The 25918-nt window shown below is 38.5% G+C and overlaps 1 protein-coding gene across 1 annotated transcript in view; it reads left to right on the top strand.

Annotated features, from left to right (window-relative positions):
• The first annotated feature begins 2318 nt into the window (after positions 1 to 2318).
• Positions 2319 to 25918, top strand: part of CUNH7orf31 (chromosome unknown C7orf31 homolog) — a 40315-nt gene continuing 16715 nt past the window's right edge. Inside the window, exons 1-4 of the mRNA XM_047096298.1 lie at positions 2319 to 2453; positions 12680 to 12856; positions 23401 to 23472; positions 25518 to 25547. Of these exons, the coding sequence (XP_046952254.1) occupies positions 2320 to 2453; positions 12680 to 12856; positions 23401 to 23472; positions 25518 to 25547 (413 nt within the window). The 5' untranslated portion in view covers position 2319. The remainder of the gene's footprint in view (positions 2454 to 12679; positions 12857 to 23400; positions 23473 to 25517; positions 25548 to 25918) is intronic.

Here is a 25918-nt window from a genome sequence, read left to right as displayed (position 1 = left end):
AACCTGGAGACTCTCACCACATATCCTGGGTCCCACTGTGGCCCTAACTTCCCTGGTCTCACAACCATCCGCATACATACGAGCCCATGGCTTGTGATGCAGCTTCAGCAGATATTCCTGATTAAATCTATTGTGTTCAATTATTACCACCCAGGAAGAATCAAGCCATGAGGAAATGGAACAAAGGTCAAGCACAAGAGAAAGGTGGGATACAGAAATTACTGGAAGGCTGGGCACATGAAATAGGCTAAGTTGACAGGGAATTCAATGGGAAGGAATTTAAAAGGAAATCCTGAAAACCCTAGAGCAGCAAAAAGGCAAAAAAAGATTAGGATGGACTTCCATGAGAAGTTATTTGGGGGGGGGGGGATAAAATGTATAAAGGGGAAAGATGAGGGCAAACTTCACCTAATTCACAATTCTGTCTCCAGCAGTATTTACTCTTGCAAGCTTAGTGGAATTGGGGGAGAGGTGCAGAGACTATGAAGTTGACCAAGAATATAAAATCCCGACCTTGCCGACTCCAATGCACCTTTCTTTCTCGCATGTCACCTAACACTCACCTAGAAAGCACAGCACAAAATGAATATCCACTGGTCGGCTGATTAAAAAGCTGTTTTAAGAGTCAGAGAACAACTCCCTTCGCAGAGGTGATCTCTCTACCTCCGCATCCTTCTGTGTTCCTACAGGCTCAGTTCTAGCCTCTCTCAAAATGTAAGCTTCCCACATACATCCCCGTCCTTCGGGGGTGGGGGAGGTGTCTCAGTCATCAACAGAAACCCAGGGCTCTGTAGGTGCGGAACTGTGTTCACATTAGCTTCTGGGGGAAAGGGGATGGAGGTGGGAGGGCAGGGGTTGCGGGTAACTGAGGTCATCAAGGTGGGGCTAGGTCCTTGGGAACTGGGTAGGTAAGCCGCAGCCAGACCTGCCCGTTTGCCATGTCCGCACCCACCCGAGGAAGGAAGAGCCAAGTCTCCCATAGGGCACAACTCCGGAGCACGCGTGCAGTCCAGCGAAGCCACCTTCAAAGCGGCCGCAGCCCCCCATTCCAGCAATAGGAGGCGGAGGGGAAGATGGGCAGGATGCTCTCGCCTCACCAGGGTGTCCTGCCCTCCATCCTGAGCCTCTCCTCCGCCCAGTCCACACTGGGAATGCTAGGGCCAGAGAAAAACCCTAGAACAAGCAGACCAAGTAGAACTCGATCTTCCACCAGAGGACGCCTGGGGGCGGGGCGAGATGTGGGGGCGGGGCCGAGGGCCTGGAGCCCCGGAAGAGCCCCTTTCACCTCTAGACTGGGCGTCTTGTCCTCTCTCTACACTTCCAGTCCCGTTTCGGATTACTACCAGTCGCAAGGCTCCTAGGCTGGCTTCCTGCGAAAACTCTAATAGCCTCCTGCCCCTCCGCAAGAATGCATTACCTAGTGCCACGGTCACGGTTGCCGTCATAGGCACCCTCAACCCCACCCCTGGCCTGCCCGCGGTCCCTCTCTCTCCCACCCGCACCTGCCCGTAACCAGCAAGCTCCCTGGGCCCGCAGGTGTGGACAACGGCGGGATTCCACGCCCCGCAGAGGCCCACCAGCTCTGGGGAGGGCAAGGGGAGACGTGATCCAGGGCCGCCCCCAGGCTGATGTCCCAGGTGCGTCCGAACCCGAGTCATCGCTAGGCAGGACGCTAATGGCTTGGGAGGCCCGCGGTGCCAGCCGGGGCGCCTCCTTGGCTTCCCCGTCCAAGTCCGAGGGAGGGAGCGGGATTCTAACCCTTTGGGGCCCTGCTGCACCACTGCTTCTGCACCTCTCTGCAAAGCTCTTCTCTCATTCCGGATCCCTGAAACCCTTAGAAGCACAGCTGCTGATTCTGCTGTGTGATTCTGCCTGCTTTTAAGAAATATTATGGGGATGGGGTGGGGGGTCAGCTGAGTTTTCTTGAATAGTTATGGTAAACTTTGAGGCAAAAATTTAATCTCAGTCGATGTCCATGGAGGAGTGGCCTTGTATGGATATGGACCTGTGGTTCAGTAGTGTTTAGATTGTCCTTAAGAACGTCTTCCACTTCCACTTTCAATTTCCCTTGAAATTCACTTCCATAGAATTTAAGTTACTATTTATTACTGATGTGATATATGAGGGTCCACAGATGGTTTCTTGGTGAGAAAGGAAACCCCTGATTTCTATGCAATGTTGAGTTGAACAATTTAGCAGTATAAAGTATGTTTCCTGCCTGCCCTGAGGGAGGGTCAGAGTGTGATAGTGACCAAGTCAGTTGACTATTGGAACCAACTGTGCCCTTCTTTTCTTTCCAGTCTGTGCCTTTCAAGAAATATGGAGGTAATTCATGGCAGGCCCTACTGTTGCAGAGAGCTTGAAGGAGCTGACCTATTGTCAAACACATTTTACTCTAATGAATTGCACACTCCATTACAAACAGCTACTCGCCCAACTGCCTCCGAGGACAGGTAAAACGTAAATAATTACAAAACGTACAAAACGTAATTACAAAACGTTACAAAACGTAAATAATTACAAAGGGCTTTAATATATTAGTTTATTTTTATATGTGAGGGAAAAAACACTCAGATAGAGGGCTCTTCTGTTTATCACACCTTAGGGATGGCATAACATGACAATTAACTAAACTGTAGTGTCCACATCTGTTAGGAACTTGATCAAAAGTAAGTTGGTGTGCATCTTTACAAGGCAGACATCAATTTCATTCACAACATTCTAAAATTCCAGAATGATCACTTCCTTCATTTGAAAATTAATCTGTTTTGATCAAACTTTTTATTTTATCAGGAGTAGTATAAGTGGTTCCCTATCATCCCCTGACACCATCTGTTCAAAAACATTCCCAGAATCCGTTGTTCAAGGTTGCCATTTAAATCTTTGCTTCACCAAATTTCCTGTAACACACTAATTACAAATTATTATTTAAATTGCATCTAACTATGTTGATTGATTGCTGTTTATGGACACTGTACCAAATGCTTTGTATATAGCGATTCTTTTAATCCTCACAACAACCCTATAAGTACTATTATTTTCACCATTTTACATATGAAGCAACAGGTGCAAACAAGTAATTTTCTAAGATCTCAGTGCCAGCTCTCTGTATTGTATTTATTTGAATCATTTTGAGGAAAAAGAAAAAATCTCAAAACACTTCGATGGTTAAAAAAAAAAAAAAGCGCCTGTATGGTTATTTTGTTCAGTTTGGTTTGGTTTTATTTATAATTTCACTTGATCAAATCTCTCGTTTAAGAATTCCTTCTTTAAGAAATCATTCAGAAAGCCACCCAGACTCAGTTTACACTTCCAAAATGGGACATCACTACCACACAGGCAGTCCATCCCAATTTTGAATGCTATTGGTTATCAGATAATTTCTTTCTACTGAGGACATTTTTCCTCCTCATAATTTCTACCTGCTGACCCTGGTTCTTCTCTCCATGCAAAATAAGAATAATCTACCTATCATCTCCATGACAGCAGCCCTTCAAGAGTTCGAAGATCTTCTTGGCTCTGTAAGAGTTCTCTTTGCCAGGCTAAATACTGCTGCTCTGCAAACTTAACTCTTCCTTCTTGAATCTGGGCTTTCACCATCTTGATCAGACTTCCATGGATCTAGTCCAGTTGGTAAACATGCTCTTTATATGAAAAAAGAAGCTTTTCTTTTCCTAATTATAAAACTAACACATTCCTCATAAATAATTTAGAAATCCTGGAAATCCACAAAGAAAACAAGTTTTCCATTTTTCTAACAAAAGGAAAAGCTATGAAATTAAAACAAAAGGAAGAAAACCTCTGTACCTGCTTTATCCAGAATAACCACCGTTAACACCATGATATGTGTCTTCTCCATTTTTTTAACTTAAAGATCATATTTAACATATTTTGTAAACTGACATTTTCATTAAACGAAAAGGAATATTTTCGTATTTGTGGGAAAGAGAACTCAGCTCACTTCTAAGTCAGTCCTTGCTACACATGCTCTTCTGTTCCCTGACTCCCCAAAATGGCTGTAGGTCCTAAATTCCTACTCAGCTCCAAGAGTCATCAGAATCGGACGGGCTTCCCTTGAGTCAGAGGAAACTCTTAGCAGATTGTTCATGATCTGGGGATAGATAACTGTCCCTGGCTCAAAAACAGCAACATAAAATTTTATATTTGGTCAAAAGGAATCTAAGTAGGAATTTAAGGCTGTCATATCTGACTGAATTCACTAACAGCATGTATATAAGGCTTTTCACTGAAATTTTTATCTCTTCTACCTAAATGGTCCTATGGTTGGTTAGTAATTGGCCCCAAAACCTTTTAAGTAGCATGAAATTTAAGAGTAGCATCTTTGAGGGGTGCCTGGATGGCTCAGCTAGTTAAGCATCCGACTCTTAGTTTTTGCTCAGGTCCTAATGTCAGTGAGTCTGAGTTCTGAATTGCGATGACAGTGAAGAGTCTGCTTGGGATTCTCTTTCTCTCTTTCTCTGCCCCTCCCCTGCTCTCTCTCTCTTTCTCTCTCTCTCAAAATAAATAAACTTAAAAAAAAAAAAGGAGAGAAGCATCTCTGAGAAAATATTGCTTTTTATTAACTGCCTATAAAATTAAATACAATATATGTTCAGTTACCTGCAAACTACAATAAGGTACTCCTTGAAGCAGTAGGTAGGTACAACCATGTTCCTGACTCCTAATAACTAAAATTTGCTTTCCCTTTTATTCCATATGAATTCTTTCCTATCATAGTCCCCAAATGAGAAAGCCAGGATGATCATGCATTCTCAGAACCCCCTTTTTTAACCCCCTCTTAAAAAGCAGCTGGGCAGCATACAGAAGTTCCCTTTTTCTTCTGAACTGCTCTGAAAAGTGTCATCATGGTAACATTGGAACCTCTACTCTGTCAATGCTGAGGCTTACTTCTTCAGAGGAAGTTCAGGGTCTATGGCTCCCAACTCAAACCTCAAGGTATCTCAAAGCAAAACACAACAAAAAGCTCCTGGCCTTTAGGGTTTACCCTTCATAATGATAAGGATGAACATGAGTCCTAGCATATGTTAGCTCTCAGCAGTTTAGTTTTCTAAACTTGGATGTACTTAAAGGGATGCCTTTTTAAAATATCATAGTGTATTCTGAACTCCGGAATTTTAACAGCAACACAAAATGACTTCCTCACATCAGTGTACTTTTTCTTTTCAGAATAGGCAGCCTAGCTCCAGTGTTATCCAGCACTGGTATGCAGACAGAACACATCAGAACTACCTGAGCAGCTTTGTAAAAATAGAGAGTCCTGGGCTCTGATGTGAGTCTAGGAAATCTGCATTTTTAGAAGTTTTTCAGCTTACTTGGAGAACCAGTGGGCTAGCAGAAAGCACTGAAAACAGTAAGAAAACCAGGACTATGGTTGTAACTTCCCCACTGACCAAAAGCGAGTTACTCTTCATACTTCGGTTACTTTCTTCACTGGTGTATTTTAGAATAAGCATAGTAGTCACTATTATATATACTCTGACTTGATCTCTTTTAAAAATATTAATAAACAGATGGTATTCTTTTGTATTTCTTCCACTGAAAATTTAAGAATGGCTGATACTGCTATTTAGAATCATGACAGAGGTCTATCTCCTTTTTCCATTCAGTTGGCATCTCCTTATCTCTAGCAAGTTCTCTAGCTCATTAAGCGAACAAACATCAATTAGAGAAGTGCCTTGAGAATTGCTTAAGATTTCATCATTGGTTCTCATTTTGTTTCTGAATTCATTCCACTGCTTTTAGATTCTTTAACTTTTTTGTTATTGTTACTACTAGTTCTCTGCCAACTAAAAATGAGAAAATGTTTGTTCTGAGCTTCCTTTAATCATTCCTTCCAATAATTACTGGCTAAATTCAGCTCCCCCAAGTAGAATGTAATACTCAAAACTCCACAGTGACTCCAAAGCAAGATGCTGGTTCATCCTTAGGAAACACATCTTTCTCAAAAACAAGTAAACATTTAATTTTATGTGGTCACAGATTGCAGTACTAATCATTTATTATTATTTTCTTTGTTATGGAGACATGTATTATTTAAGCTTTCACATTACTTAATCCTAAAACTTCAATATTTATGTTCCTAGTTCCTTCTATACAATGCTGTCAATATTAAAGCTAAGGGGGGAAATGTGAGACCCTAAAATAAAGGAGAAACAGGCCTTATTTTTGCATTTGCCTTCTATTTTAAGTGGATTCCTACAACTTACTGGCTTTAGATGGATACCAACCCAAATGATTGATTAACATTTTCTACTGGCTCATCTTCCTAGGACAATGTAATATATGGAGGTCAGATACTGAGAAATTGACTCATCTAATTTAAATATAACTTTTAAAACTTAGATATTAAAGCTTAGGTTGTCATTAATCAAATGTATTTAAATATTTTTCACTTGTCATGTCCTCCAAACCGTGTCTACTGATCATAGCCATAAAGCTGGTGAAAGCCTCAGAGGTCTGAGAGCTGAATACCGCCATCCCTTCGACAGCACCCTAAATCAATGGTCACCTAGATTCTCCTTGACGAGCAAGTGCAGAGATGGGCAAACTTATTCTGTAAAGGGCCAGACAGGAAATACAGGTGGCCATTGAACAGCACAGATTTGAACCGCATGGATTCACTTACATGCAGATTTTTTTCCAACAAATACAGTATGGTAATATAAATGTATTTTCTTTTCCTTATGATTTTCTTAACACTTTCTCTAGTTCACTTTATTGTAAGACTACAATACATAATACATATAACATACAAAATATATGTGTCCACATGTGTGTACACTATTACAAAATAGTGTAATCAACTGTTTATGTTATCTGTAAGGTTTTTTGGTCAAGAGTAGACTTAATAGTTAGGTCTGGGGGGAGTCAAAAGTCATACGCTGATTTTCAACTGCATGAGGGGTCAGCACCCCTAATTCCCATGTTATCCAAGGGTCAACTGTACTTTAGGCTTTAAAGTCTCTGTCGAACTACTCAACTCTGCTATGGCCAAAAAAAACAGCCATAGACAATAGACAATATATAATGAATGGTTGTGGCTGCATTCCAACAGAATTCTACTGACAAAAACAGGCAGCAGGTTGGATTTGGCCTATAAGCCATGGTTTGCCAACACCTATCTAGTGACTTTATGAGATAAAGCATTCCATTTATAAAAGACAGTGTTAGTTCTTCATTCCATTCAGCAGATATTTACAGGGGATTACATTAAGCCAAGTGCTATACAGGTACAAAGAAGTTCCACAGTCCATACCCCTCTCTCTGAGCTCCTCTCCCGTGTTTCTAATTGGATCCCGCTGCTCAGACAATACAGTCCAAAGGGCTTACAAGGCCCAGAGGCTCTGGTTCTTGTTTTCCTCTCTTGCTTTATCTCTTACCATAGCTCTTCTCTACTGTGCTTCAAATTCCTGAATTCTGTATTATCTCTACTGATTTGGCCCAAAATTCCACTCCCATTTGCTCAGCCCTTAAGATCTGGGTAAGTTCCACTCAAATCTTTGTACCTTCTGAAAGTCCAAAGCCTTCCTCAAAACTTTACAAATTCCCAGGGTGGGGTGGAGGTGATCATTACTGACTTTCTGACTTTGGTTTTTCCTTTGGTTCCATTTAATGCTGCTTCTGTTCAACAACACTTTGACCCAGACGTGAAACACATTCTTCAGTTTCCTCCTAAGACCTCATCCACACAGAGCATTTGTGAGCCTGGTAAACTTCCCTGATCAGTTATAGGTCAAGAGGAAGAATCACATCACACCATACAACACATAACTTAAAGTCCCTTATTAGCTGTAACCTCTGTATTCTTAAAAGTCCCTGAATTCAGTTGTCACTAGGGTTCCTCACTGACTTTTCACCCAAGTGCAGTGTCCAGTCTCCTAATATCTTGATGGCTTCTCCCTTCATCTCCCTGTACTCCACTTACCTCTCATCTTCCTCTCACAAGAGCAAAACACCAAATCCCTCCCTCGGCAGAGCAGCTTAGTCAGTCTTAGGTGGCTTGGTATCATACTGACACCTATACTCATAGAGTCTCTACCTCTATATCAAGTGGCCTAACAAAATATTTTATCAAACAAAACAGATCCTTTCCTAAGAAGGGTTCTAGAGCCAAGGCTGTCAGAAATTTTCAATTCCATAATCTTTTTAACCTCTTAGCCTTTTGACATGTTATTCCCCCACCTAAATGTCTGACTCATTCTTTAGAACTCATTCCCCCAACAGTCTTTCCTCCAAAAAGGAATCTTGTTGGTCCTGCAAGGTACCTGGGGGTATGCTACCTATCCTGGACCACTGAAATCCAAGGCCAGGTGGTGGGCAGATGAAAATTTGGACAGAAGATAATAAGAGGGGTGGTTTACTTCTAATTTAGCTCTAATATGAGATAGTAATCTTTTGGAGCTTATTGTAGAGATGCTCTCCTTTAGATTTCTCACCTGACTGATTTCTGTACTGCTCACCCCACAGCATCCTTAAAACAAAAATGAAATTGGAAACAATTGGCACTGCCTTAAGGGCAAAAGTGGCTCCTGTGCTTTTTTACCTCTCTGTAGCCCTATTTTCCCTTTTTTTTCTTTTTAATTTTTTATTTAAATTCCAGATAGTTAACATATAGTGAGTATTGGTTTCAGGAGTAGAATTCAGTGATTCACCACTTACACACAACATCCAGTGCTCATCACAAGTGCCCTCCTTAGTACCCATCACCTCACCTGTCTAGCCCATCCCTCACCCACCTCCCGCCATCAACCCTCAGTTTGTTCGCTATCTTTAAGAGTCTCTCAGGGTTTGTTTCCCTCTCTCTTTTCCCCCCTCCCATATGTTCATGTTTCTTAAATTCTACATGAGTGAAATCATATAGTATTTGTCTCTGACTGACTTATTTCACTTAGCATAATATACTCTAGCTCCATCCATATCATTGCAAATGGTAAGATTTCATTCTTTTTGATGGCTAGGTAATATTCCATCATGTGTGTATGTATGTATATGTATATATGTATGTATATTTATAGATGTATATATATATGTGTGTCTATATATGTGTGTGTATACACACACACACACACACACATATACACACCACATGTTCTTTATCCATTCATCAGTCAATGGACATTTGGGCTCTCTCCATAGTTTAGCTATTGTTGATAGTGCTACTATAAACATCAGGGTACATGTACCCCTTCAAATCTGTATTTTTGTATCCTCTGGGTAAATACATAGTAGTACAATTGCTGGATCATAGGGTAGTTCTATTTTTGAGGGGCAGGGGCCTCCATACTGTTCTCCAGAATGGCTGCACCAGTTTGTATTCCCACCAACAGTGCAAAAGGGTTCCCCTTTTTCCACATCCTCACCAACATTTGTTGTTTCCTGAGTTGTTAATTTTAGCTATTCTGACAGGTGTGAGGTGGTATCTCACTGTGGTTTTGATTTGTATTTCCTTGATGATGAGTAATGTTGAGCATCTTTTCATGTGTCTGTTAGCCATCTGGATGTCTTCTTTGGAAAAGTGTCTACTCATGTCTTCTGCCCATTTCTTAACTGAATTATATGTTTTTGGTGTTGCATTTCATAAATTCTTTATAGATTTTGTATACTAACCCTTTCTAGCTATGTCATTTGCAAATATCTTCTCTCGCCCTGCAGGCTGCCTTTTAGTTTTGTTGATTTCCTATTTTCCCTCTTATGGATCTCTGGTATTTCCTATCTTGTTAACAACTAGTCACTTTCAAAAAAGTATTTTTCTTCTTTTCTTTTCAGCATTTTGTTTTGTTTTAGTCTGTCTCCTCAAGGTACATCAGTAAGGTTCAGACAGAAATAGATTTTAACTTCTCTAAGAAAATTTAACCCAAAAGTGTAATTGATTCCCTTTTTAAGATCTTCATGTCATTGTCTGCTCTCCAGGAAAACCACCTAGACAATAAATATCTGTAGCCCATCATATATTTGCATTATATATTTGCAAGACACTATGCTTTATCTTGGGGATTTTGTGGTGAGTATGGCAGAGTCCTTGTCTACAGTGACTTGTCCTTTTTGCTGTGCTATGGAAACTGTGATGAATCAGTGTTCTTTGTTCTCTACAACATTATACTGTTCATCTCTTGGCAACAGATTACCAGCTTATTATAAAAGGATAAAGCTTTGAAACAGCTAGGTGAAATACATGCATAGGACAAGCTATGTGGAAAGGTACCCAGAACTTCCACGCTCTCTGAGAGCACTACTCTCCCCACATTGCCATGTATTCATCAACCCAGAAGCTCCCTTCTCAGTACTTTTGGTTGTTTTCAGTGGGAAAGATATTCCAAATAATCTAGACAGCCATAACTGGAGACTTAAGTCATTAAATCCTTACTAATTAGGAAGCAGATTTTTTGTCACGTATTCTTAAGTGTTTTGTGAGGCCTTCTTCTAGGCAGCAGCTTCCATTCTTGTGTCAATGGCTACAGTCCAGGAAACATATCCATCTCTCTGGCTTCACTCATGCATGCACTCATTCAAAAGACATCCACTGGATATGTTCTATAAAGCATGGTTACAAGAGTGAACTGGTTAGAGTCCTTGCCCTCCACTTCCTTGTTAAGAACGAGCAGGAAGAGCCATGTGAATTACCACTTTTTAAGATCAGAAAACCCTACCAGCCAACTTATGAAATTTCCACATCTCCAGCCCACTGAATGGCACAGTTATAAGGGACGAGAAAACTTTAGCATGCATAACAATCATCTAGAGGGCTTATTAAAACAGATTACAGGGGCCCACCTCCAGAAATTGTGATTCCTAGGTCTGAAGCAGAGCCTGAGAATTTGTATTTCTAGCAAGCTTTTAGAGAGATGCTGATGCTTGGTCCATGGTCCACACTTTGAGAACCACTATGAAAGGAGCTCTAGATAAAGCTTAGGAGCAAATGCTTCTGCTCCTTTGCAGGACTCTCCATTTTTAAAAATCAAAAGATAATCCATAGCCAAAACCATTCAATGGGGAAACAATATTCTTTTCAACAAATGGTGCTGGGACAACTGGATAGCCACATGCAAAAAAAAAAAAAAAAAAAAAAATGAAGCTGTATCCTTATCTCACACCATGTATAAAAATTAACAACAAATCAACATGGATCAAAGACCTAAAGAGTTAAAACATAAAAACTATTAAAAGAAAATAGGGGTAAATCTTCACGATCTTGGATTTGGCAGCATATTCTTAGATATGACACAAAAGCACAAGAAATAAAAGAAAAACTGATAAGCTGGACTTTATGAATATTAAAAACTTTCGTGCCCCAAAGAACACTATCAAGAAAATAAAAAGACAACATATAGAATAGGAGAAAATACTTGTAAGTCATATATCTGAGAAGGGACTTTATTTACAAGTTTTATACCTCAGTAATAAAAAGAAAGCTCAGGGCCCCTGGGTGGCTCAGTCGGTTAAGCATCCGACTTCGGCTCAGGTCATGATCTTGAGGTTTGTGAGTTCGAGCCCCCATTGGGCTCTGTGCTGACCGCTCGGAGCCTGGAGCTGCTTCAGATTCTGTGTCCCCCTCTCTCTCTGCCCCTCCCCTGCTTGTGCTGTGTGTGTGTCTCTCTCAAAAATAAATAAACGTTAAAAAAAATTTAAAAAAAGAAAAAGAAAGCCCAATTTGAAAATGGCAAAGGACCTGAATAATACACACTTCTCCAAAGAACATACATGAAATGGCCAATGAGCACATGAAAAGATGCTCAACATCATTAGTCATTAGGAAAATGCAAATCCAAACCATAAAGAGATACTACTTCACATGCCCTAGGAGGGCTATACAAGAACCTAGAGATGGACAGAAAGTAGATTAGTAGTTCCTTGGGGCTAGGGTGGGGATGGGCAAGTGTGGAAATAAACAATGGCTAAAGGGCACAAGGTTTCTTTTTGAGGTGATGAAAATGCTCTAAAATTATCGTATGATGGTTGTACATATTTGTGAATATACTAAAAACCATTTAATTGTATACTTTAAATGGATGAATTGTATGGTATGTATATCTCAATAAAGATATTTAAAAGAAAGAAGTACATGGAGTACAACTACAAATCACCATCATCGTCATCATCATCATCTGTAGGCCCTCAAAAATTTAACCTCATTCCTTCAGCAATTCGAGGATGCCCAAGTAACCAGTATCTATCATAACGTACCCAACACTGAGAATTCTGTGTTTTAAAAATGTAATCTAAAAATAATTTTAAAGCTGTAGGAATTTTAGTTGTTTGTCTTAGTGTGTTCGGGCTGCTATAACAAAGTCCTCCCGACTGGGCAGCTTCTTAGAAGCAACATTGATTTCTCACAGTTCTGGTGGCTTGAAGTCCAGGATCACTGTGCCAGCATGGTTGCATTCTGGTAAAAGCCTTCTTCCTGGTTTGTAGCTGGCACCTTTTTGCTGTATCTTCACATGGAGGAAGGGGCTGGCAAGCTCTCTGAGGTCTCTCAAGAGCATGAGTCCCATTCATGAGGGCTCCGCTCTTGACCTAGTCACTGAGTAAAGGGCCCACCTTATACCATCACACTGGGCATTGGGATTTCAACACATGAATTTGGGGGACACAAACATTCCGACCATAGCATTCCATAGTATTCCATGCTGAAGTGATTTCAAAACTATCTCTTTTTTCACAGATATCAGGAATTAAGGGAGTCATTCCAACAATGTAGACTTCCATGGGGTGCTGACAGAGAATATGGTGGGGTAATACCCATTTCACTCCCTGAGGAGCACAGGCCAAAATGTGAACCTCCTCATGTCATGGGCAAAGGACATCAGCATTATGGATTTGGTGGAGAAACTTGGCCAAGGTAAATAAACTTCCTGCTCTTTACATAGAGATCTTTATTTTGCATTTTTCTTTGCTCTTTGTTTCCATTGTGAGTCTTGTTGTTAACTTAAATCTACCTCCAAATTTATTTCTTTTACTATTTATGAAAAGACACAGATGGAAAAACGAATTATATAATTTCTAATTGTGAAATCTGTAAAAAAAAAAATCTCTTTATGGATGTCTTTGCTATCCTGAGAGATGTTCAATTATTGTGATCAGAAATTTTGATTAATTCCCTTGCTAATCACATTTTATCTAAAACCATATGAGAATATTCCAGAGAGATATTAAATTTAAAATGTTTTTGCTTGAGCAAATAGCTGGCCTCATTTGTATAGATGTTGTTGATTTTTGGAACTTTTGATTTCTAATTTGTTCATCAATCTGTAGTCATTAGAATCTACTGGGCATTGTTTTCAAGTAATAAAATATTTCAATAATCACTTGCAACTCTTAAAGTCACTCTTTCAGCGACTTTATTCAAAACATATTAAAACTGAAGAGAAAGCAAAAAAAAATCTGAGCAGCAAATTAAATGTCACATTAACTATTTAGTAAAAATATGAAATTTTAAAAAACTATGAAATTTACTCAAAGCACAATCTATCAAACCTTCCCACAGAGCCTACCTACTCCTGCTTTATCCAACAATCCTGCTTACCTGGCTTGCTAACAATCTAGCTAACTAGTTTTTTGTTCTAAAGCAGTTTCGAAAAATACATTAGGAAAGACAAGCTGCAGGTAGAAAGAGAAACAATAATGACATGTGGCAGCTAACGACCTCACTGAATAAAAAGCAGACAAATGAAAAGGCCTGTCAGTCCAATGGGAAAGCTGCAAATACTGACATATTACAGATAGCAAGGACCTCAAGATCATGAATTCATCCAACAGATTTCTTCAAGTCCCCACTCTCATGGAACTTACGTTCTAATATAAAGAGATTTATAATATAGTTGTACAGTAGCCACATTGTTATCCTGGTTTTACAATATGTGGAGACCCAGAAGATTCAGTACCTTTCCCTGGATCACACAACTGTGAAGTTGTGGAACAGGGACCGGAGTCCAGATTTATTTGACCCCAAAGACCAAGTTCTTTTCATCTGTCCATTCTGTTCATCATTCACTCCAGCTATTCATTTATTCAGCAGTTTTGAGCATTGTTCTAGACTAGGGTTGTATGTATCTCTTTATGGACTCTGCATCTATTGTCCTCAAAATTTACATATTAAAAAAACACACAACATTCTAAAAGGATCAGAACTGTACTCAGAATTCAAGAGTGTAAGAGAAGAGCCAAAGACAGGTTTCTTAAGGGACATCCAGTTTGAAATGAGAGGTTTGTGTCTGGTGCCTCACTGAATGCAGCCCTAGGCCACTGGGAGATAAAGTACTTGTTCCAATTAGAATGCCCATCATCCCTGGCTCAGAAATGCAGGTTGCTGTACTCTATTCTCTTCACAACTATGTTAAACGTTATCACTTTGGCATATTTACCTCTTAAAAATATATTTAGGACAAAGTCCTATTTTCTGATACAATGCACATTACTTGGCAAACAACTACAGAATAGGTTTTACTTGTTTCCTAATAGGGAATAACTTCTGTCACAATATTTTCCTTTCTCCCCAAAAAGGGCCTTTTGTTTAATAACAGAATATTTTCCAGCTCTCTGAGGGGTCAAGCCTCATCCCGGTCCATATAAAATCTTGCTCTAACAATCACACCCTACCACCTTCCCTAATGGGGATTTTCAGTGGGGTGCTGTGGTGCCACACATTCACCCCATCCTCATGGGGAACAGGATCACCCCTTTGCCTCACCAACCCTCCACTCATATGACTTTATAAATTGAAAGTACCTGCTTCTTTTTTTTTTTTTTAAGTTTATTTATTTATTTTGAGAGAGAGAAAGAGAAAGGGAGGGAAAGGGAAGGGGCAGACAAAGAGGGAGACAGAGCCCCAAGCAGGCTCTGCACTGTCAGCAGAGTCTGACATGGGGCTCAATCTCACCTTGTGAAATCATGACCTGAGCTGAAATCCAGAGTTGGACACACAACCCACTGAGCCACCCAGGCGCCAAGTACATACTGCTTAGGAAAATGTCCAGTGAGAGGTCCTATGGTATGTCGTCTGAGGTTAAGAAGTTAAAAGAACATGGCTTACTAATGGAAATATAATCATATGCATTTATATATGCATGTTCCAATGTAATGTCCCTGTCAACATCAGTATTCCTTCCGGCATTTTATGACATAACCTATATCTAATTAAAACACTTTTAAAGGAACTTAAACAATATCTACTTACCCAAGCTTTGGAAATTCAAAGTGAAATTGTCGTCACCTAACTCAGCATCCATTGGCTTAGAAGAATGAAGTTACAAAGTAATAACAATTTATAGCTTTGTTTTCACTTCCATAAACACTTCTTCTTATAACTTTGATAAAGTAGCAAAGTTTTTACTTTGTTTAAGAAAAAGGAAATGGGGTGCCTGGGTGGCGCAGTCGGTTAAGCGTCCGACTTCAGCCAGGTCACGATCTCGCGGTCCGTGAGTTCGAGCCCCGCATCAGGCTCTGGGATGATGGCTCGGAGCCTGGAGCCTGTTTCCGATTCTGTGTCTCCCTCTCTCTCTGCCCCTCCCCCGTTCATGCTCTGTCTCTCTCTGTCCCAAAAATAAATAAACATTGAAAAAAAAAAATTAAAAAAAAAAAAAAGAAAAAGGAAATGAATCTTCCTCTAACAACCTGGCAAATGTTAAAAAGCTGTTCAATAGATATACAGTGCTCTGTGAACTAACGAATACTTTGAAACTCTTGCTAACCAGCACCCTTTAATGATGACACAAGTAGTAGTAGTGGTGATAATGCCTGGAGGTTAATGCTTATGAAACAAAATCACAGAATATCCCTCTCCTGTTACCTAACAGAGAAATAGACAGGAAATTCACCAGCAGCCCCCAAATAAGAAAAGAAGAACGACTTTATGCCATTCATTTTAATGTTATGTCAAGAAAAGAAAATTCCATGTCATTTATTACAGTTTGTAACTAAATGTTTCTCAAGAGGGCATCTGGAGCAGGACAGTTCTTTGTCCCGTACACTGCAAGATACATATCATCTCTGGCCCTCAACCTGTAAATACCAGTCTCATTCATTGTGACAACCAAAATAAAACCAGCCACACATATTTCCAGACCCCTGGAAGTGCTGCAGGTCCAGAGAGAAGACACACTGTTGGTTGAGAGGCATTATACCTAACCCCATCCCTATATTCCAAATGCATACTGAGACGAGTCAACAAAATCCTGATAATTCTCCAATTTGAAGAGAAGATTAAAAGACTGAGCAATCCTAATAGGTAATCTTATTAGAACTGAAGAAAAGCCTCAAGAGTAGAAGCCTCTATTTTAAAAACAACAAGATCTCAGGGCGCCTGGGTGGCTCAGTTGGTTGAGCGTCCAACTTTGGCTCAGGTCATGATCTCACAGTTCATGAGTTTGAGCCCCGTGATGGGCTCTGTTCTGACAGCTCAGAGCCTGGAGCCTGCTTCAGATTCTTTGTCTCCCTCTCTCTCTGCCCCTTCCCTGCTCATACTCTGTCTCTGTCTCTCAAAAATAAATCAACGTTAAAAAAAATTTTTTTTTAATAAAAACAACAAGATCTCAAGAGAGATGAAGTTGTGCAGAATGTGTGCTCTTCCAGAACACTGTGTTGACCTGAGGGAATGAGTAGAAGCCATGGGTATGGCTACTTCCCTAAATGAAAGGAATGAGCCTTACAGAGGACATTTAATAGGACCTTAGACAGCAGTACCAAGAGACTCGGATTCCATCTAACACAATCTCAGCACTTAACTCTCTGTCCCCTCCATCCCATCAGGCTAAAGAAATATGGAGAGAATAATATTCAGTCATCAAGCTTGTAGCACAGACAGAAAGACAAACTTATTTCAGATGACAGGATCAAGAATTCACCCACACTAGATCAGAGCAAATAGCTGCATTTAGACAGAGCTGTTCAATTAAATACATGTAATATGAGAAGAAATGATGAGGCACCAGGAATATAAAATTATATCTATATCTATATCTATATCTATATAGCACATTAAGAAACTAGTCTGAGAAAAAATATAGCCCAGGAAACAAAAGTAGATTCTATCTTTTTTTTTTAAACTACATTCTTTATAAAGGGACTAAATAAGTATGTGAATCTCATAAAAGACAGGATGATTAGACAATAGAATATTATAAAAGGGAAGACCACAAGGCTTAGGGAAAAAATAAGAAAAACACACAAAGCACTCACAAATCTAGTAAAAAAAAAAAAAAAGAGGCAGCAAGAAACAGAATGGATGTGACTGAAAATTGATATAATGGCATAAAGACAATAAATCACAGAGAAAGCAGAGAGAAAAGACAAGGATATTAAAGCAATAAAGGAAAAAGTTATGGCTATTAAGAACAAGCATAATTATTGTAAGGAAAACTGATGTCCCAAATGCAGAGGATCTAACAAGTAAAACAATAAGTAAATCTAACAGAAAAAGGTACTCAGAGATACACAAGAAAATTCCCTTGAAATTAAGAACTGAATCTGAAAATCAAAAGCATATACCATATAATGGCAAAAAATAGAGTGGAAGTACTGACATTGAGATACAACCTGGTTATTTTAGCAAGAGAGAGAGAGAGGGAGAAAGAAAGGGAGAGAGAGAAAATGTGAGTGGGGGAAAAGAGCACAGAGAGAGAGAGAGAGAGAGAGAGAGAGAGAGAGAGAGAATCCTAAGCAGGCTCCACACTCAGCATGGAGCCCAATGTGGAGCTCTATCCACAACCCTGGGATCATGAGTTGGGCCAAAATCAAGAGTCGGATGCTCAACCGCCTGAGTCACCAGGCGCCCCAATATTATTTTATTCATAAAGAAAGAGTTCTCTCAACATTCAAGCAGGAAAAGCAAGGCACCTACAAGGAGGAAAGGAGGCTGGCCTCAAGCATCTACAGCAGCATTCAACTCCAAAAGACCTATCTTCAAAGAAAGGTTTGAGTAAAAGTAAACATAACCCAAAGATATTGCATAACAATTGTCAATCAAGCATAAAGACTACATACAGGCAGAATTTAGAGTAATAGCACTCAATGAGCCCTTCTTAAAAAAAAAAAAAATCTGAAAATGAAATTTAACAAACCAAAAAATAAGTCAAAATAAAGAACTCAAGAACAGAGATACTGTGATAAAAGGGTTGATGATGAAGATTGAATCCATTCAAGCATGAGATGTCTGGACACTAAATGGTGAGCCCTGAATCCATTCACATGGTTGGGAAAATTATCATCATACAATTAGGTAAATGTTATAAACCTTGGCAAACTACAGATTAACTAAACAACCAAAATGGAGAGATCAGAGAGAGAAAGCAGAAGCGAGTGAAATGGTCTCACGCCTGAGAGTCAAAATTACCTAAGAAATAATAATGACTCCCAACATCCTAAATGTTTCAAAAACGTTTTCTTACTTTTACATGAATCTTTTAATATTTATGTCTATGTAGTGAAGAGATATACTTATGGTTCAGGAATTCCTACAGTTTTACACTGACATCTGTTAAGTGCTAATTAATTTTTTTAATTTTAATTTTCTTTTAGAAATTGAATGAACATTCATCCTATTCTTGAAACTTTGATTCTGACTACAGCTGTCCATTCCCCCATTCTTATTTCCTTACATCTACTTTTTAAAGAGAGACAGATATCTAGAATCATGTTTTACATGGTAGTATTTATATGTACTTTTTTGTAATTACTTAAACCTTTAAAATGAGAATGATGCCATTTCCATAAAAACAGAAAACAATCTCTTTTTTAAACAACAGCATTAATCAAGTACTTGTACTTGATTAGCCACACATTGTGCTAACTGCTTTATAGACATTATCTCATTTAAATTAAATTACATTTGACTTTTTCACAGTAAAACCACTTTTGTTCTTTTTTAAATTAAATGTTAATTTCACAAGTTATCCATTTGTATGTGTCAGGAGTTTTAGCTGCAAAAACAGAATCGGTTCTGACTAGTTTAAGAAGAGAATCTACCAGAGGATATTAGGTTAACTCACAAAACTGTGGGAGGGCTAGAGAAATAGGCTAATTGCTAAGCTTCCGGGAATAATATCCTGACTCATTCTCGAGACTTGCCTCATCAGGGAAGAGCTTCTGCTAAAACTGGGCAGCTCTGCTGCTACCTTATTAGCAATATGGATGCCCCTCTTGAAGCCTGTGTTTTTAGGCTACTCACATTCAAATCAAAGTCTGGTTGCAGATATGGATGACTGGCTCGCTGGTTGCTCAAGGGGCTGGAAAGTTGATTCTTCCTGGGCAAGTGGGATATTCAAAATGTGAAAAACTAACAGAATACCGAGAGGGTACTGTAAAGATGTTAGCCACCTGTCCCAGTTGACTGTCACACTAAATAACAGCAGCAAAAACAGTATCATGCTTTCCTATTCAACATGTGGTCCATGCACCAGCAGCATTGAGTACCATCTAGAAAATGATAAATGCAAAATCTTGGACCCCACCCCAGATTGACTGAGACAGAATCTGCATTTTAATAAAATCCCTCAGGTAATTCTAACATGCAGTGAAGTTTGAGAACGGCTGCCAGTGTAAGAAAATGTAAGACGTTTTCATGAAAATGCACTCACCTCCCCCAACGGGGAAACCCAGAGTCTCATCAGTGCCTGCATCCAGCTCCAAGTCCAAGATCTCTGGGTGATGTTCTCCTCTAGTTCAGTCATAATCTTGCCCTGACAGTTCACAGCTACACACTTAATGAAGTAAACCGTCACCAACACCCTATATAGAATAATAAGGAAATAAGGGAAAAGGGTGAATGAAAAAATAAAATTAGTTAATATATAAATATGTTATATATAAATATATTATAAACTTTGTAGTAATTATATATTATGGTATATAAAAACATATAGAAAAATATATTAAGTATGTGTGTATATAGAGAGAATATATATATAGAATATATATATACAATATATATATACACAATATATATATAGAATATATATAGAATATAGAATATATTCTATAGAATATATATAGAATATATAGAATATATAGAGAGAGAATAACATAATTATATACATAGCCAAGTTCACTTGCCCTCAGCCAGCACCTGGGCTGGTAGAAGTTCATTACAAGTGGGGTACCCCCCAATGTTGTTCCTGAGAGATCTAAGCAATTAGTGGTTTTACCTGTGTGAGGTTGCTCCAGTATTCCATTAAATTTATGCCACTAGAGGCAATACTAGGAGGTGTCCAAAAGATTCTTTAGGTTCTAAAAATACTTTTCCCCATGACTGCACAGCAACAGTCCTCTTGCCCTTGACATTCAGAATCAATCATCCCAATCTACTTCTTGCCTGTTTTCTCCAATCATAAGGAGCCTCCAATTACCACATCATCAATTCAGCTTCCAATTCAGTAGGACCATTGTGTCTTCTCATGGTAGCATTTCTCCCTTGACCTCAAACCCAGCAAAACTCAAGGGGGTTGGGAAGGAAGTAACATTTTTCTCAAGTGTAACAGTAACTATAATAGTGAGAGGTTCCACTCTGACCCTTTGCTTTTTAGACCATCTGTTCTGGCTATGAGAGACACCACTTCTTGGCCACTGGTTCAGAGCATGTGCCACACTCTTTAGGACAAGCTGCAGCCACAAATGAATCTTCAATAAGCTATTCTACATTCTGTAAATAGGAGACCAGTAAATCCTTTAAATGCAATCATTGCCTTATTTTTTTTGTGGTAAATTGAATTCCTTAATCGAAAGTAGTATTTTTCAAGATAGCATGCAGTGAATAAGGCATTCAGGAAGTCCACTGGTGATGTAACTGGCAGAAGTATATAGAGAAAGAAAGGGAAATCTGTCTTTAGAAGTGTCTACTCCTGTGGGGATAAATCATCTCTTTCACGATGTAATCAACCTCCCATCAGGTGGCTGACTAGTACACCCAGGGAGAGTTTTCTCTATGAAATACTTAGGGTTAGGGGCACCTGGGTAGATCAGTCAATTAAGTGTCTGACTCTTGATTTTGGCTCAGATCATGACCTCACCGTTCATGAGTTCAAGCCCTGCACTGGGCTCTGTGCTGATAGCACAGAGCCTGCTTGAGATTTTCTCTCTCCCTCTCTCTCTGCCCCACCCCTACTTGTACTCTCTCACTTGCTCTCTCTCAAAACAAATAAATAAACATTTGAAATACTTGGGATTAGTAACTTCCACTGGCAAACTCAAATGTTGCCAGGTCAGTTTGATGAGAAGTTCACGTTGTTGAATCTACCTATAACTTCTGTCCTGCCTCCATGGTAATTTAATTTATGAAGCCACCGAGCAAGCACTGTGATGACTGGAGAAAGCCTGACACTCACAGAATTGGTCACTTTGTTTGCCTAATTACGAAGCACATCCTCAACTGTAGGACTCTCTTGGTTAGGACTCTCATGGGGTACAAATAACCCTCACTACTCTAGGGCCATTCTCAAAGACTGAGAAAGCAAGCTTTTTAGAACTTTGGATAGATGAGACAAAAGACAGGTGTTTAAAAGATACCTGGAGCCACAAGTGACAGTTGAGCACTACAGTGTATATTAAAACACTATAAGCACCAAGAGCAAAGGCTAATGTAAACCATGAACTTTAGGTGATAATGATGTGTTGATGCAGGTTATCAATGGTAACAAATGTACCACTCTGGTGAGAAATAGTAAAATGGGGAGGCTAAGCCATGTGTGGGGATAAAGGGTATGTGGGAAATCTCTCTACCTTCTCTCAACCTTGCTGTGAACCTAAAACTGCTCTAAAAATACAAGTCTTTCTTAAAAAAAAAAATTTAAAAAAAAAGTCAAAGACAAGGTCCAGTCTCCTTTGACCACTGTCCCACCAATTCCAGTTTCCTTCCTAGAAGGAACCATTGCTGTCACTTTGGTATACATTCTTTCACACCTTCTGCACATTTATATAATTATACATGTACCCCTTGAAAATATATGTATTATACAGTTTAAGTGTGGAATCGCTGGATGTATAGTATTAGGCAACTCGGTTCTTTTTTCGCTCTCTGAAATCTAAAGACTGTAAACACAGATCGATCTAATTCATTTTAATTTCTCATTGTGTCTACAATACAGATGCATCAGAGATTATTTAGCCATTTTCATATTGCTTCCCTTTTTTTGACATTAACTATATGTAACAAATATCCTTCTTGTACAGTTGTACAGGCCTCCTTGAGCTCATGCACAAATGTTTCTCTAGGGAAAATCCTAAGTGAAAGTTATGAGTCACAATATATGAGTATTTTTAATTTTATTTTTTTAACGTTTATTTTTTTATTTTTGAGACAGAGAGAGACAGAGCATGAACGGGGGAGGGGCAGAGAGAGAGGGAGACACAGAATCGGAAGCAGGCTCCAGGCTCTGAGCCATCAGCCCAGAGCCCGACACGGGGCTCGAACTCATGGACCGCGAGATCCTGACCTGAGCTCAAGTCAGACACTTAACCGACTGAGCCATCCAGGCGCCCTGAATATTTTTAATTTTAGAGATATGGCCCAAATGCTTTATATTTTCATGGTAGTGTGTAAAAGTATCTATCTACCCACACTCCTGGCCAACTGTGTTATATTATCAAACTACATAATTTTTGCCCATCTAGTATAAAGATCTGGTTATCAAAATTCATTTCTCTGGTTGAGTACTTATGTTCATGTTTTCTATGTATGGTCATTTACATTCCCTTTTCTGTTCTTACTCTTTGCCCATTTGTACTGTCTTTTAGCTATAGGTTCTTACTAATTATATTCTAGATAGTAATCCTTTATATATCTTTATTGCAAAAATTTCTTCCAACCTTTGTTTTATTTGTTTTTTGGTTTTTTTTTTTTTTTTTTTTTTTTTAAAGTAAGCTTCATGCCCAGCATAGAGCCCAATGTCGGGCTTGAACTCACAACCCTGAGAGCGAGACCTGAGCTGAAATCAAGAGTCAGACCCTTAACCAACTGAGCCACCCAGGCACCCCTATTTCAGTTTTATTCCATCCCGTATTCAAAGGTTTTATTCTGATGTCATAAAATTTCCTTTTGGATTTTGAATTTAAAAGAAAAATCTCATTTAAAATGTTTTCCCCACCACAAAGAAAAAAATACATTCTTACATATTTTATTTTAATATTTGTATGTTTTCCCCCAAATATTTAGATTTTTAATCCATCTGAAATTATCTTTATGCATAACATGAAATGGAAATTTACTTCTTTCCAAATAGCTAGTGATTTTTCCTGCATTGTTTACTGAAAAGTAAATCCTTTGCCACTGACTTACAATGTCACCTTTTCATATACTGAATTTCCATAAATACATGGTTGTTAGTCTATTCATCTTTTTACTATCTGATAATCACTGTATTAATTTAAAAAGACGTTCTATTTAATCTTTCTTTTCAGAAAACTTCCTATTGAACAATTCTATTATCTGACACAGAACAAAAAAAGTGACATCTATGGAAATGATTCTTTGTAAGTTTGGGGTTTCTTTTCCTCATAATGGACCAAATAGCTTTTTTAAGTGAAAATGTGTTATATGAGAAATAAAAAAGCTCCCAAATGGGAACTTTTAGAAAAAACAAAAGTGTTCTTTTATTTTTCCAACAGAGATCATTAATAATAGAAACAAAGACCAAAGAAATAAAAATTTAAAAAATAAACCAAAACCCATAGTTTGTAGCAATTAAACAAAGAAAAAAATATGAAATATGGAATAGTAATTTTCAAAAGAATTCAAACAAGTCATCTGGGTCCATTTCTCTGCCTTTGACCTAGTTAATCTAATAAGAATCTGTTAAATTTCTTAAAAGTTTCATAGGAAATGCCCCAGCGCCCTCAGCAAAATTTTTCGTCAGGATATTATGAGGGGAGAGGATTATCATGACAATTTACAAATAATTTGTAATAAAGTTACTCCCTAAGTCTCCTTTTTGGATAAGGAATATTTTTTAATTTATCCTTTGCTTATAGGAATTACTTTCCAGCATATTAAATTATCTTTCCTCTCTGCAATAGTCTGTTATATATATTTAAAAAGCATACTTCTTAATTTTCAGATAAAAATAAAATACTGACAACACTGAAGCAACAAGGAAAATACCACTTCTTTACCTTTATTAGAATTGTGAGGAATTTGTGTAGATAAGAAGTTAATATAGAGTTCAGCCACAAGAGGGAGCCAAAAAGACGTGAAATCTGTGGTGGCTACTAGGTCCTATTCATTTATCCCTTTGAGATGAGTACACTTTGAAAAGTAAATGTAGAGTGCAGCAGTAAAATAATGGACTGGTTTAGGTCAAGGGCCTGGGTCTCTGAGCATTTTTAATTTTCATTTTATCCTTTCAAACTTGAACTTTTTAAAAAGTTTTCTTTTTTAAAAATTTTTTCAATTTTGAATCCAACTGATTTTAGATATACACTTGTCAATATCATAGCTAAATCTGTCACATGAGAAAAATTTTAGATGCTGATTTAACATTTCATATATTATAGCCAATCTAGTAACTCGGAATTCCTTGGATTATTAATATTCATTGCCCCCGCCTTCCCCAAATCAACCATAAATATAACTGGAAGACATGTTTTTTGGTTTTGTTTTTTAGTCCCAAGCCTGCAAACTTGGAGTCCAAATAAAGAAAGACATAAACCTGTTAAGATTCATCTGAATTATGTGTTGATAATACACTGTGGAATCAAAACATAATATAGCTTACATACCACTTTCTAAAGAAACATACAAAACTTAACGGGCACACTCCATTTTGTTGACCTCTGCTATCAACAGATAACATTCTATTCACTTTTTTATGCCTGAAATATTTCAGAAATATCTGCATAGGCTGAAACTAACTGTTGAATCCAATAGAAGTAGGTGACAGGCCTGTAGTGTGGACTTTGTTCCTGGGCTTCAGTATTATTTCTTGGCAGGCAGGGCTCAGGGTAAATAGTAAAGACGTAGCTTTCAAATGAACTGATTCAGAAAAGACACGCCTCCAGAAACGTGTTCAGGTTTGTTCCAGCCTTTCTGTCAATGGGGCAACAATTATGATCGTGATAGATCAGTAATCCTGGGCAAAGGGACAAAGCACACACAGTATTTCTATATCTTGTCCCACCAGGCCACACTGAAGTCACTTTAGGTCATGTAATTGCACCACATGCATGGTGGCAGGCTGCCTGCAGCACTTTGGCTACTGCCTGATTATGAGGGTGAATGTCAAAATCAGAGCCACATTATCATTGGAAGCAGTCAGTCCTGCACCTGCACTGCAAATAGGAAATGCAAAATGGGTGGTGAGTGGGAATGAAGTTAGATTGATCAACAGAACTCAAATATGAGGATATCATCCCTCTGACTGGTATTCAGTGTTCCAGAAAGTCAATCGAGAATGTTATCTTAAAGACACTGTAGTTTGAAAATGGGATACATCTTTATTTTTAAGCAAATTTCTAATAGAAATGTAAGCTTTGAAAAGTCCTTAATATAAATTAGGATTTGTTTCCTGTTTTTACTCTAGGATGCCCAAACCACCTAATGCAACAGTACAGTAAGTATATACTTAACATTTTCCTTCCATGTTATAGTCAAGTAAAAAGTATTGGCAATCCATGTCTCAGTGTGAGTACAAATGTGACTTTTCATGAAAGACTAACAAGTGCTAATCCTTTCTTAATAAACTTTTTAATTTAGTACAGTTTAAATTTGCAGAATTATTTGAAAAACAGTACAGAGTTCCTATATACCTCATACCCAGTTTCCCTTATTAGCAATATCTTACATGTAGGGTGTATTTGTTACAAATTCGTGAGCCAAAGTTGATGTATTGTTATTAACGAAACTCCATACTTTATTCAGATTTTTAACAAAAATAGCCTTTGTACTATATATATAAAATATCGAATGAAATCTCATACATAG

Source organism: Lynx rufus, unplaced genomic scaffold, assembly GCF_022079265.1.
Source record: "Lynx rufus isolate CCGP_SWC_20201006 ecotype Redwood Valley unplaced genomic scaffold, mLynRuf1.p SCAF_4, whole genome shotgun sequence".
Taxonomy (NCBI): domain Eukaryota; kingdom Metazoa; phylum Chordata; class Mammalia; order Carnivora; family Felidae; genus Lynx; species Lynx rufus.
Note: the sequence above shows the minus strand (reverse complement) of the source record. Positions and strands in the feature narration are given on the sequence as shown.